Source organism: Lepidochelys olivacea, assembly GCF_965140295.1.
Source record: "Lepidochelys olivacea isolate rLepOli2 genome assembly, chromosome: 1".
In the NCBI taxonomy this organism is placed as follows: Eukaryota; Metazoa; Chordata; order Testudines; family Cheloniidae; genus Lepidochelys; species Lepidochelys olivacea.
The window spans coordinates 21,745,969-21,759,495 of record NC_140411.1 but is presented as its reverse complement, the minus strand read 5'-3'; the positions used below and the strand labels follow the sequence as shown (position 1 = coordinate 21,759,495).

Below are 13,527 nucleotides of genomic sequence, written 5' to 3'. Positions count from 1 at the left end.
ACAAAGAAAAATATCAACCTTTTGCCTTCCTACATTTTTCTGTTTAAACTCCTGGACTTGTGGTACCCTTTCTCTCCTCCCATCTTCCCATGACCAAGCCTCACTTTCAGAGGTATTATTTTGTGCTCTAATGGTCACTTCCAGCAACTCTAGGTGCCCTCCAGAGCATGAAATAAAACTTTATTTGTTAGGTGTACAACATTTTCTCCAGCAGCAGTTTAAGCCAGGCTCCATCACTGGTTCCTCTATTGTCTCTCTAACTGGGGCATTGGAGAAGGTTGGCTAGATGAGACTCAACCCAAACAAGACCACGACTTGACTTACAGGGTGGGGGAATCATTGGAAAAATGGCAGAAACTATAGAAACAGCCCAGACTGATGGGATATGAGCACAGTTTGTTTCTAAAGACCAAAAACCTGGGGGTCTTGTTAGCTCCCTGGTGGTTTCTGGACACGTGGAAAGCAGCAATGTATTTCTTATTACTTGCATTTAGCAAGCAGTTTCCTTTGGTATATGGATCTTACCAGAGTTACACATGCATTTGTCGCTTCCAAGTTAGATTGCTACGGTGCATTCCACATGAGGTTACAACATGACACAGCTGCTAGTTCAGAATGTGGTAGCCCAGTTTTTAATCTCTGGAAGCTCATAACACTCGTGCAGCGGTTGTCAACTGATTTACGGGTAAATAGTCACGGTGTTGATTTTGATCTGTAAAACTCTAAATGGTTACAGTCCTGTCAAGTCCTTCTTCAGTCACCTGATGTACTCAAACTAAGATTCCATTGGTATAAGAGGGAACTGGGCTGGTGGCACACTTCTCAGTTGAAATCAATGGCTCTTAAATTCGCTTTTCATCTAGTTGGCCAGAGCCCAGATTTGGTTACTTTTAGGATTTTCTGTAAATGTTACATATTTCCCTGGGCTTTCCCTGAAGTGAAGGGGAGGAGGACGGAACAGGTTGCTTGAGGGATGGAGGAAGGCATGAGTCTGTAAGGAAGACTATAAATGGAGCCTATGTTAGGACTGGGAAAGTCTCCTCTGGGTTTTTCTGTAATGTACTATGAAATCCTGTGACGCTGAATACATATAACATGCCTAGGGCATGGAAAAGGCACAATAAGTCTAGAAAACTGAAAAATAATATATTAATTTTTGCATCATATTTAAAGTGTATATGCATCATAAGTTCCTGCTTTACTAGTGCTGAATGGATTTACTAAGCAATAAATAGACAAAGAGATTATTGATTCAGCCAGATCAGCATGAGCTTGCAAGCCTGTGTTCAGTCTCTCCTATCCTGAGAAGGAAAGCATTGATCCATAAGAACCTTGTTGTGTCCTAGATCTAAAAAAATGTTTTACCTCCAGGCTTCCAGAGTGCGCTGCACAGTGCAAAGGTGTAAATTTATGGACTAAATCCACCTCATTAATACTGGCTCCGCTTTTTACCATTGATGCAAGTTGTTCTACATCACCGGCTTTCACTGCCTCATGTAGGTTAGCATAATTTGGCTTCTTCTTGACAGCTGTTGAAGAATAACAAAGGGTCATTAACCACTTGGATGACATTGTGGGGACATGAAACATGGAATGAATCAGCAGATGATGACATGGAAATGTTTATTAGTTTTGAAGATGCTCATCAGCAATATAATGAACCTGATCTTTACTCTGACAAAACTCCCCATCCCTAGTAGCCAATATAAACTTTTTCAGAATGAGGGCTGTAGGACTGGATGCTATGTCTGTGAGAACCTTTATCACACGGTCAAACCTACTGAAACATCAAGTTATCATTTAGCATATTTTGATACCAGAATGACAACTACTGTAGAGAGTGATTCTTTGTCCAGTAAAAACGCTTAGCTCTTACATAGTGTTTGTCATTAGCAGCTCTCCAAGCACATTGCAAAGGAGGTAAGCATCATTATCCCAATTTTACAGAAGCTGAGACACAGAGAGACAAGCCCAAGGTCACCCAGCAGGGGAGCCAGGAATAGATCCCAGTCCAGTGCACAATCCATTAGGCTACACTTACTCTATTAATCATCCTGTGTTGCTTGGTATTACTAATAGCTATGGCATTTCTACGGTAGCCATCAGCTTGTTATTATGGCCTGCAATCCTGCTCCCATTGACGTCTGTGACAAGAACATAAGAACGACCATACTGGGTCATACCAAAGGTCCAACTAGCCCAGTATCCTGTCTTCCGACAGTGGCCAGTGCCAGGTGCTTCATAGGAAATGAACCGAACAGGTAATCATCAAGTGACCCATCCCCTGTTGCCCATTCCCAACTTCTGGCAAACAGTCTCAATGACTTTGGTGATGCAGGATCAGGCTGTAAATTTACAGACAGTATCATCCAGAGAATCTGGCACTGGAGTGGGAATCAGGTGACATCAGTTCTCTTCTGGGCTTTTCCACAAACTAGTTGTGTGACCTTGGGCAAGTCACTTAGGGCCAAAATTTGCAAACCTAAATAAATGGCTTGGTATGAGCCCATGTATGGTTCTAGACAGTTAACTTCAGACAGCTAAGTTTAAAAGTAACCCAAAATGGCTAATAAGATGTCAGCAAAGAACCACCTTCCACAGCAGTGGTATCAGAGTGCACTATTGTGTTATTTCATTAGGTTTGCCAAGGTGATGAGGATCCTCACAGATACAGGATCCAATGCTACAGATCATACAAGTTTCAGAATGTGGGGCTTAACCTATTTGTGCCTCAATTTCTCCCTGTGCAAAGTAGGAATAATAATGGTTACTCAACACTGTAGAACAATTTTAGATGCTAAAGCATATACATGCTAAGTATTATTAGGAAATCACCACACGATTTATGTAAAAAGTGCATGAATGTCCCTAACAAGTGTTCTCTCTCTATCTCCACATATTATTGCTATTTATTTATTTGTATTGCAATGGCACTGAGAAGCCTCAGTTGTGAACCCAGAGCTCCACTGTGTTAGGTGCTGTATAAGCACAGAACAAAGAGATGGTCCAGGCCTCAACAATCTTGGGGGCTTACTTTTGGCTGGTGGTTTTGGGGGTTTTTTTGTTTTCTTTTGGAGAGGAGTTATTTGTTTTTGTTTGTTTATTTTCAGAAACAGTGTCAGCAGTATCATTAGGACAGTAACCCAACAGACCTCAATGGAACTATACTGATTTACATCAGCTGAGAATCTGACCTACTGTATTCAATGAGAAGAACATGTGGGCATTTTGACAATGTTAATGCAATGAGTTTGGGTTAAATAATCTTTTCCATAACACAAACACACAGAAGGGCTGGCAAACATGGTGAATTTTGACTTGTGCCATGTCCTTGGAAACACCTAATTGGTAAAGAGGGAGAAGTTTGCACTCCCCATTTTCTATTGAATGGACAGTGGCCCCCTAAAACTGCAGATATACTGAGATCTGCAACCTGAAAGGGTAAAGGTAATCCAGATGCCCAATACCTCTGTACTACTTCCCAGCTAACCTCCCAATTTGTCACATTGTATTGAACTTTTTATTGAAACTATTATCAAAGTGGTTATAGAGATTGTTCATTAACAGAAAGCCCAGTTTTCAGCAAACAAAAACATCAATAACCAATTTGGTGAAAATTTCAATACCATTTTTGAGGTAAAAAAATCTGGAAAAAATTTCAAAATATGAACAATAGTTTCATTCTGAACCCCGTGAAGGAGAAACAACGTTGAGACTTTGATTTTTTGTTGTTGTTAATTAGTAAAATAAATATGAATCAGCTACACACTGAACCTCTAAGGGGGTATTTCACAGTGCACACAGAAGGAAAGATGTTATGATAATAGCAATCATAACCTCTCTGTCTGAGCCACTTGCAGACTTTAATCAGGAACCTCAGTGAGCCTCATTTATTAGTGAGTCATCAATGGTACAGCCAGGAATAAAACCCAGGTGTCCTGACGCCCCAGGGCCATGCTTAACCATCTTTTTAACAGGTTTCAGAGTAACAGCCGTGTTAGTCTGTATTCGCAAAAAGAAAAGGAGTACTTGTGGCACCTTAGAGACTAACCAATTTATTAAAGCATAAGCTTTCGTGAGCTACAGCTCACTTCATCAGATGCATATCGTGGAAACTGCAGCAGACTTTATATATACACAGAGAATATGAACCAATACCTCCTCCCACCCCACTGTCCTGTTTATATATACACAGAGAATATGAACCAATACCTCCTCTATATATACACAGAGAATATGAACCAATACCTCCTCCCACCCCACTGTCCTGTTTATATATACACAGAGAATATGAACCAATACCTCCTCTATATATACACAGAGAATATGAACCAGTATGAACAGGACAGTGCGGTGGGAGGAGGTATTGGTTCATATTCTCTGTGTGTATATAAAGTCTGCTGCAGTTTCCACGATATGCATCTGATGAAGTGAGCTGTAGCTCACGAAAGCTTATGCTCTAATAAATTGGTTAGTCTCTAAGGTGCCACAAGTACTCCTCATCTTTTTAACAGTTTGTCAAGCAGGATAAACGCAATGCAGTCACATCCCTGTGCTGTGACATGCCATTACCCGATGCTGGAGTAGGGCTTCCAGTCTACACAGATCAGGGTGGGGAGGAAGGAGCATTCAGAATAAGCTGCATGCCTCCCCCCTGCATGCCTCCCCGCAAAGTCATGAACCCTGTGGCTCCAGCCCTTGAGGAAGCAGCTTCATAGGTGCTGGGAAGGGGCAGGAGCTGAGCCAGGCTCACCAGCTGGAGTGGCAGAAGCAGCAGCCGCGTTCGTAGGCATGTTGGTCACTCAGCCAGGAGGGAGCCTTCCTCACTCACATCCTCCTCCTCTCTGTGCCTGCCCTGGCGGCTGCTGCAGAGGGGTTGCTATAGAAACAGTGTACACTTCCTGTGCTGATCACTTCCTCCCCTTGGCTGGGTGTCCCTGCAGCATGGCTGGGGAGGGGGGGGCTAGGACCAATGTCACACGGGAAAGGGAAATGTCGGGCTGGGCTGGGCATGGCTGGGAGAGGAGGGTAGTGGTGTGGGGCAGGTCTAAGGTCTGTCAGTGTGGGAGGAAGACAGTGTCTTCTGGGGGGGTATTAGGAATCTGTGAGCGGGAGAAGAGGGCAGTGTCAGGGTGTCTGTGAGGGGTGTAGGTACCAGGGGGTTGTGAGCGGGGGAGGAGGGCAGTGTCAGGGTGTCTCTGAGGGGTGTAGGTACCAGGGGTCTGTGAGCGGGGGAGGAGGGCAGTGTCAGGGTGTCTCTGAGGGGTGTAGGTACCAGGGGTCTGTGAGCGGGGGAGGAGGGCAGTGTCAGGGTGTCTGTGAGGGGTGTAGGTACCAGGGGTCTGTGAGCGGGAGAGGAGGGCAGTGTCAGGGTGTCTGTGAGGGGTGTAGGTACCAGGGGTCTGTGAGTGGGGGATGAAGGCAGTGTCAGGGGGTGTGTGAGGGGTGTAGGTACCAGGGGGTTGTGAGCGGGGAGGAGGGCAATGTCAGGGGGTGTGTGAGGGGTGTAGGTACCAGGGGTCTGTGAGCGGGGGAGGAGGGCAGTGTCAGGTTGTCTGTGAGGGGTGTAGGTACCAGTGGGTTGTGAGGGACGGAGTAGGGCAGTGTCAGGGTGTTTGTGAGGGTTGTAGGTACCAGGGGTCTGTGAGTGGGGGATGAAGGCAGTGTCAGGGGGTGTGTGAGGGGTGTAGGTACCAGGGGTCTGTGAGCAGGGGAGGAGGGCAGTGTCAGGGGGTGTTGAGGGGTGTTGGTACCAGGGGGTTGTGAGCGGGGGAGGAGGGCAGTGTCAGGGTGTGTTGAGGGGTGTTGGTACCAGGGGTCTGTGAGCAGGGGAGGAGGGCAGTGTCAGGGGGTGTTGAGGGGTGTAGGTACCAGGGGGTTGTGAGCGGGGGAGGAGGGCAGTGTCAGGGTGTGTAGAGGGGTGTTGGTACCAGGGGTCTGTGAGCGGGGGAGGAGGGCAGTGTCAGGGTGTCTGTGAGGGGTGTAGGTACCAGGGGTCTGTGAGCGGGAGAGGAGGGCAGTGTCAGGGTGTCTGTGAGGGGTGTAGGTACCAGGGGGTTGTGAGGGATGGAGTAGGGCAGTGTCAGGGTGTTTGTGAGGCTGTAGGTACCAGGGGTCTGTGAGTGGGGGATGAAGGCAGTGTCAGGGGGTGTGTGAGGGGTGTAGGTACCAGGGGGTTGTGAGCGGGGAGGAGGGCAATGTCAGGGGGTGTGTGAGGGGTGTAGGTACCAGGGGTCTGTGAGCGGGGGAGGAGGGCAGTGTCAGGTTGTCTGTGAGGGGTGTAGGTACCAGTGGGTTGTGAGGGACGGAGTAGGGCAGTGTCAGGGTGTTTGTGAGGGTTGTAGGTACCAGGGGTCTGTGAGTGGGGGATGAAGGCAGTGTCAGGGGGTGTGTGAGGGGTGTAGGTACCAGGGGTCTGTGAGCAGGGGAGGAGGGCAGTGTCAGGGGGTGTTGAGGGGTGTTGGTACCAGGGGGTTGTGAGCGGGGGAGGAGGGCAGTGTCAGGGTGTGTTGAGGGGTGTTGGTACCAGGGGTCTGTGAGCAGGGGAGGAGGGCAGTGTCAGGGGGTGTTGAGGGGTGTAGGTACCAGGGGGTTGTGAGCGGGGGAGGAGGGCAGTGTCAGGGTGTGTAGAGGGGTGTTGGTACCAGGGGTCTGTGAGCGGGGGAGGAGGGCAGTGTCAGGGTGTCTGTGAGGGGTGTAGGTACCAGGGGTCTGTGAGCGGGAGAGGAGGGCAGTGTCAGGGTGTCTGTGAGGGGTGTAGGTACCAGGGGGTTGTGAGGGATGGAGTAGGGCAGTGTCAGGGTGTTTGTGAGGCTGTAGGTACCAGGGGTCTGTGAGTGGGGGATGAAGGCAGTGTCTGGGTGTCTAGATCTCAGGGGGGGATCTGTGAGTGTGGGGAGGAGAGCAGTGTCAGGGTGTCTGGGGTGTCTAGATCTCAGGTCTGTGAGTTGGGAAGGAACACAGTTTTATGGTGTCTGTGGGGAGTCTGTAAGTGGGGAGAAGGGCATTGTCAGTGTGTCTATGATGGGTGTAAATATCAGGGGTCTCTGTGAGTGGGAATAGAGGGTAGTGTCTGGGGGGGTCTAGGTATTGGGTCTGTGGGAGAAGTAGGGCAGTGTCAGGGTGTCTGTGAAGGGTGTAGGTCTTAGAGGTCTAGGAGTGGGGGAGGAGGGAAGTGTCAGTTGTGTGTGTAACAGGTGTCTTTGAGTGGGGGGGGGTCGTAACTGTGGGGATGGATGTGGGTCTCTCTAAAGAGACATATCAGGTGTGTCTCAGGGAAAAGGTGGTTGGAGGTCTCTTTAAAGGTGACCTGTTTGATAAAAAGAAAAGGAGTACTTGTGGCACCTTAGAGACTAACCAATTTATTTGAGCATAAGCTTTCGTGAGTTACAGCTCACTTCATTGGATGCATCCATGCCTGTCTGGCATGATGTGAGCTGTAGCTCACGAAAGCTTATGCTCAAATAAATTGCTTAGTCTCTAAGGTGCCACAAGTCCTCCTTTTCTTTTTGCGAATACAGACTAACACCGCTGCTACTCTGAAACCTGTTTGTCTGATGGATCTCTGTAAAGTGAGTGAGGTGTATGTAAGTGGATGACTAGGGAAGCAATATGGCATGGGATCTCTGTAGGGAAGTCCCTATGTGGAGAGATGTTTGTGTGTGTGCGTGTGTGTCTCCCATTTTGAGTAGAGCGGGCTGTGTAATAGAATGCTAAACTATATTATACTGTTGAACCACTGGGTGGTGCTGTGTGTAACAAACCTTATTTAAACTAAGCTCAGCTCTGGTGAGTATTTTGCTCTGAAAGAAGCTCTGTGACCCTCCCATGTCTGGTACAGGAGCATGACATAGTGTCAGGTTGGTTCCTGTGCAGAGTTCCTCAGAGAGGTGCATGTAAATGAGATCAGTTTATTTCACTCTGACAAATATAAAACTTTTAAATCTGTTATGGAATGTCCAGCCAGCCACTCCCAGTCCCTATACAAGCCCAAATTAATGGTGTTAAATTTGCAAATGAATTTTAGTTCTGCAGTTTCTCTTTGAAGTCTGTTTTTGAAGTTTTTTTGTTGATGGATGGCTACTTTTAAATCTGTTATAGAATGTCCAGGGAGATTGAAGTGTTCTCCTACTGGTTTTTGTATGTTACTATTCCTGATGTCTGATTTGTGTCCATTTAGTTATTGTCCTGGTTTGGCCAATTTACATGGACAGTGCTGCTATGGCAACCTAGTCAAAGTGATGAGGATGGCTAAGATAACCTAGTGATGAGGATGGCTTCTGGGTCATCTTCAGTCCTCTTCTTTGTGAGTTTTATTTGAATGCTTGGAGCTGGAGCAGTGTTTGAAGGTCTTGCTGCAGGATTTGCATTTGACTCTTGAAGTTGTAAGAGGGTCACTATTTGTTGGACAAGGCATTGTTGCTGTTCTTATTGCTGCACTGCCAACTCCTGAATGAGTTGCTGCTGTTGTTGTATCTCCTGTTGTTGCTCCTAGGTGGCCATTTTTTGAAACACCTGGTACTGTTGTTGCTGCAGTTGGGCTACCTGGTGTTGTTGGCTGTCCAATAGACACTTCAATAATTTAACCTTACCTCTTTTTAGGTCTCACAGCAGGTCTAGGATGTTGCCTGCTTTCTCTGCCAAACTATGATGGGGGCTGGGCTTATGTGTAGTGCCACCTAGTAGTTACATCACTGGGTATCAACTCTCCCCATCTCTGGCCTTCCTCGCCAGCAATCATTCCAGTGCTTTGGTGGTTCAGCTTTTGGTAGGTAACGACTTGACCCACAGGGCCACTTCACCAATTGAAGTATGCCCACTTCTGGGTTAATGAAATGTATACAGTCCAACATCCCCACAAAAGAAAGGGTCTTCAACCCACATGTCGCCTATGAGTGCCACACCCTTCACTCAGGGTTTACAACGTCTCTATCCTCTCCTCCTGTCTAAGGGAGAGAAAAGAGGTTTATCCACTCAGATCACCTTTCAGGTTCGAGTCAGAGTCATCAACATTTCTAAAGGGTCTGGGCCACTGCTCAAGATCAGAACCTCAGTGGATCTTTCTCACAGTGAAAGCACTCTTGGGTTTTGGCTGTGATGTCAAAGATGTCTAAAATGGCCACCTTGACTGATGCATAGTCAGGCCTGGCCATGGCACCAAGACCATGATATGGGGCTTTTGCCAGCCCCATCAGGGAGGGTGCTAACAGTGTGGAACCAAACATTTTAGCACCCAGGACAAGCAAGCATATTTGCTCCCCAACTAGAGCCTTGCCTGGGACTATTTATTTAATCCCACCATGCCACCCCATTGGACCGTAATGGAATTAAAAGAATAGTCTTCCCACCCCACAAATCATAGAATCATAGAATATCAGGGTTGGAAGGGACCTCAGGAGCTCATCTAGTCCAACCCCCTGCTCAAAGCAGGACCAATCCCCAATTAAATCATCCCAGCCAGGGCTTTGTCAAGCCTGACCTTAAAAACTTCTAAGGAAGGAGATTCTACCACCTCCCTAGGTAATGCATTCCAGTGTTTCACCACCCTCCTAGTAAAGAAGTTTTTCCTAATATCCAACCTAAACCTCCCGCACTGCAACTTGAGACCATTACTCCTTGTCCTGTCCTCTTCTACCACTGAGAATAGTCTAGAACCATCCTCTCTGGAACCACCTCTCAGGTAGTTGAAAGCAGCTATCAAATCCCCTCTCATTCTTCTCTTCTGCAGACTAAACAATCCCAGTTCCCTCAGCCTCTCCTCATAAGTCATGTGTTCCAGACCCCTAATCATTTTTGTTGCCCTTCGCTGGACTCTCTCCAATTTATCCACATCCTTCTTGTAGTGCGGGGCCCAAAACTGACACAGTACTCCAGATGAGGCCTCACCAATGTCGAATAGAGGGGGACGATCACGTCCCTCGATCTGCTCGCTATGCCCCTACTTATACATCCCAAAATGCCATTGGCCTTCTTGGCAACAAGGGCACACTGCTGACTCATATCCAGCTTCTCGTCCACTGTCACCCCTAGGTCCTTTTCCGCAGAACTGCTGCCTAGCCATTCGGTCCCTAGTCTGTAGCTGTGCATTGGGTTCTTCCGTCCTAAGTGCAGGACCATGCACTTATCCTTATTGAACCTCATCAGATTTCTTTTGGCCCAATCCTCCAATTTGTCTAGGTCCCTCTGTATCCTATTCCTGCCCTCCAGCGTATCAACCACTCCTCCCAGTTTAGTATCATCCGCAAATTTGCTGAGAGTGCAATCCACACCATCCTCCAGATCATTTATGAAGATATTGAACAAAACCAGCCCCAGGACCGACCCCTCGGGCACTCCACTTGACACCGGCTGCCAACTAGACATGGAGCCATTGATCACTACCCGTTGAGCCCGACAATCTAGCCAACTTTCTACCCACCTTATAGTGCATTCATCCAGCCCATACTTCTTTAACTTGCTGACAAGAATACTGTGGGAGACTGTGTCAAAAGCTTTGCTAAAGTCAAGAAACAATACATCCACTGCTTTCCCTTCATCCACAGAACCAGTAATCTCATCATAGAAAGCGATTAGATTAGTCCGGCATGACCTTCCCTTGGTGAATCCATGCTGACTGTTCCTGATCACTTTCCTCTCATGTAAGTGCTTCAGGATTGATTCCTTGAGGACCTGCTCCATGATTTTTCCGGGGACTGAGGTGAGGCTGACTGGCCTGTATTTCCCAGGATCCTCCTTCTTCCATTTTTTAAAGATTGGCACTACATTAGCCTTTTTCCAGTCATCTGGGACTTCCCCCGTTCGCCACGAGTTTTCAAAGATAATGGCCAATGGCTCTGCAATCACAGCCACCAATTCCTTTAGCACTCTCAGATGCAACTTGTCCGGCCCCATGGACTTGTGCACATCCAGCTTTTCTAAATAGTCCCTAACCACCTCTTTCTCCACAGAGGGCTGGCCATCTACTCCCCATGTTGTGATGCCCAGCATAGCAGTCTGGGAGCTGTCCTTGTTAGTGAAGACAGAGGCAAAAAAAGCATTGAGCACATTAGCTTTTTCCACATCCTCTGTCACTAGGTTGCCTCCCTCATTCAGTAAGGGGCCCACACTTTCCTTGGCTTTCTTCTTGTTGCCAACATACCTGAAGAAACCCTTCTTGTTACTCTTGACATCTCTTGCTAGCTGCAGCTCCAGGTGCGATTTGGCCCTCCTGATTTCATTCCTACATGCCCGAGCAATATTTTTATACTCTTCCCTGGTCATATGTCCAACCTTCCACTTCTTGTGAGCTTCTTTTTTATATTTAAGATCCGCTAGGATTTCACCGTTAAGCCAAGCTGGTCGCCTGCCATATTTACTATTCTTTCGACTCATCGGGATGGTTTGTCCCTGTAACCTCAACAGGGATTCCTTGAAATACAGCCAGCTCTCCTGGACTCCTTTCCCCTTCATGTTAGTCCCCCAGGGGATCCTACCCATCCATTCCCTGAGGGAGTCGAAGTCTGCTTTCCTGAAGTCCAGGGTCCGTATCCTGCTGCTTACCTTTCTTCCCTGTGTTAGGATCCTGAACTCAACCAACTCATGGTCACTGCCTCCCAGATTCCCGTCCACTTTTGCTTCCCCCACTAATTCTTCCCTGTTTGTGAGCAGCAGGTCAAGAAAAGCTCCCCCCCAGTTGGCTCCTCTAGCACTTGCACCAGGAAATTGTCTCCTATGCTTTCCAAAAATTTCCTGGATTGTCTATGCACCGCTGTATTGCTCTCCCAGCAGATATCCGGAAGATTAAAGTCACCCATGAGAACCAGGGCATGCGATCTAGCAGCTTCTGCGAGTTGCCGGAAGAAAGCCTCATCCACCTCATCCCCCTGGTCCGGTGGTCTATAGCAGACTCCCACCACTACATCACTCTTATTGCTCACACTTCTAAACTTAATCCAGAGATACTCAGGTTTTTCTGCAGTTTCGTACCGGAGCTCTGAGCAGTCATACTGCTCCCTTACATACAGGGCTACTCCCCCACCTTTTCTGCCCTGCCTGTCCTTCCTGAACAGTTTATAACCATCCATGACAGTACTCCAGTCATGTGAGTTATCCCACCAAGTCTCTGTTATTCCAATCACGTCATAATTCCTTGACATCACCAGGACCTCCAGTTCTCCCTGCTTGTTTCCAAGGCTTTGTGCATTCGTATATAAGCACTTGAGATAACCTGCTGATCGCCCCTCATTCTCAGTATGAGGCAGGAGCCCTCCCCTCCCAGACGTTCCTGCCTGTGCTTCCACCCAGTATCCCGCTTTCCCACTTACCTCAGGGCTTTGGTCTCCTTCCCCCGGTGAACCTAGTTTAAAGCCCTCCTCACTAGGTTAGCCAACCTGCTTGCGAAGATGCTCTTCCCTCTCTTCGTAAGATGGACAAATGACATAAACGTCCCAGCCAGCAGCTGCTGCTCTCCAGCCACCTAGCTCTGAAGACAGCACCACTGCCAGCAACAGCACAGAAGTAAGGGTGGGCCATGCCACCCTTACTTGTGCGGTGCCTTCAGAGCTGGATGACTGGAGAGTGGTGACAGCTGGATGGCTGCTCAGCTCTGAAGGCAGAGCCACCGCCACCAGCAACATGGAAGTAAGAGTGGCATAGTATATATTGCCACCTTTACTTCCATGCTGCTGCTCATGGCAGAACTGCCTTCCATGCTGGGTGGCCAGATAGTGGTGGCCGCTGCCAGGTCACCCAGCTCTGAAGACAGCGCTGCCATTGGTAACAGCGCAGACATAAGGGTGTCAGGGTATGATATTACTCCCATTACTTCTGTGCTCAGAAGTAAAGGTGGCATGCTATGGTATTGCCATCTTTACTTCCGGGCTGCTGCAGATGGCAGAGTTGCCTTAGAGCTGGTGGCCAGATCGCGGTGGCCATTGGCTGGCCACCCAGCTCTGAAGGTAGCATCACCAGCAGCAGCACAGAAGTAAGGGTGGCAGGGTATGGTATTGCCAGCCTTACTTCCACACTGCAGCTCGTCACTGGGTCAGCGGGGATCCTACCAAAACATGCTGACTTAGCTTTTGGTTCTATAACCATTTCCATGTATAGTCCCTCTGGTCTACTTCCGATACAGCAGTCCGGGAGTTTCCGGGGACTCTGGGTTCCTCGGCCTGTGCAGCTCTCAGCAGCTCCGTCCTCTCTTGGGCATCTTCAGGTAGCCAGGTATCTGCCTGGATCTCAGCAGGCCTGGCTTCTGCAATCGGGCTTCTGCAGCTCCTGGGCTGGAGTCAACGATGTGTGTCCACCCCCCTTGATGTTCAGCCCTGACTGAGCTGAGCTGCTCCCTTTTATACTAGTGCTCCAACTGGAGCATGCGCAGCAGGGGTGAGAGGGCATGGCTTCCTCAGCCCACAGTGAGGGGTTAACCCTTCCCTGTTCAGTGTGGGGAGAGTACACCCCATCACAGAGGGTGACTATTTGTTGCATGAGGCATTGTTGCTGTTCTTATTGCTGCTCTGCCAATTCCTGAATGAGCTGCTGCTGTAATAT

General features: G+C 48.2%; 1 protein-coding gene across 1 annotated transcript in view; it reads right to left on the bottom strand.

Moving 5' to 3' along the window:
- ANKRD42 (ankyrin repeat domain 42) overlaps positions 1-4,849 on the bottom strand; it is a 35,461-nt gene extending 30,612 nt beyond the window's left edge. Inside the window, exons 1-2 of the mRNA XM_084616863.1 lie at positions 4,754-4,849; positions 1,366-1,529 (exon numbers count right to left, since the gene is read on the bottom strand). Coding sequence (XP_084472989.1) covers positions 1,366-1,529; positions 4,754-4,793 — 204 coding nt within the window. The 5' untranslated portion in view covers positions 4,794-4,849. The remainder of the gene's footprint in view (positions 1-1,365; positions 1,530-4,753) is intronic.
- Between the last annotated feature and the right edge of the window lie 8,678 nt (positions 4,850-13,527).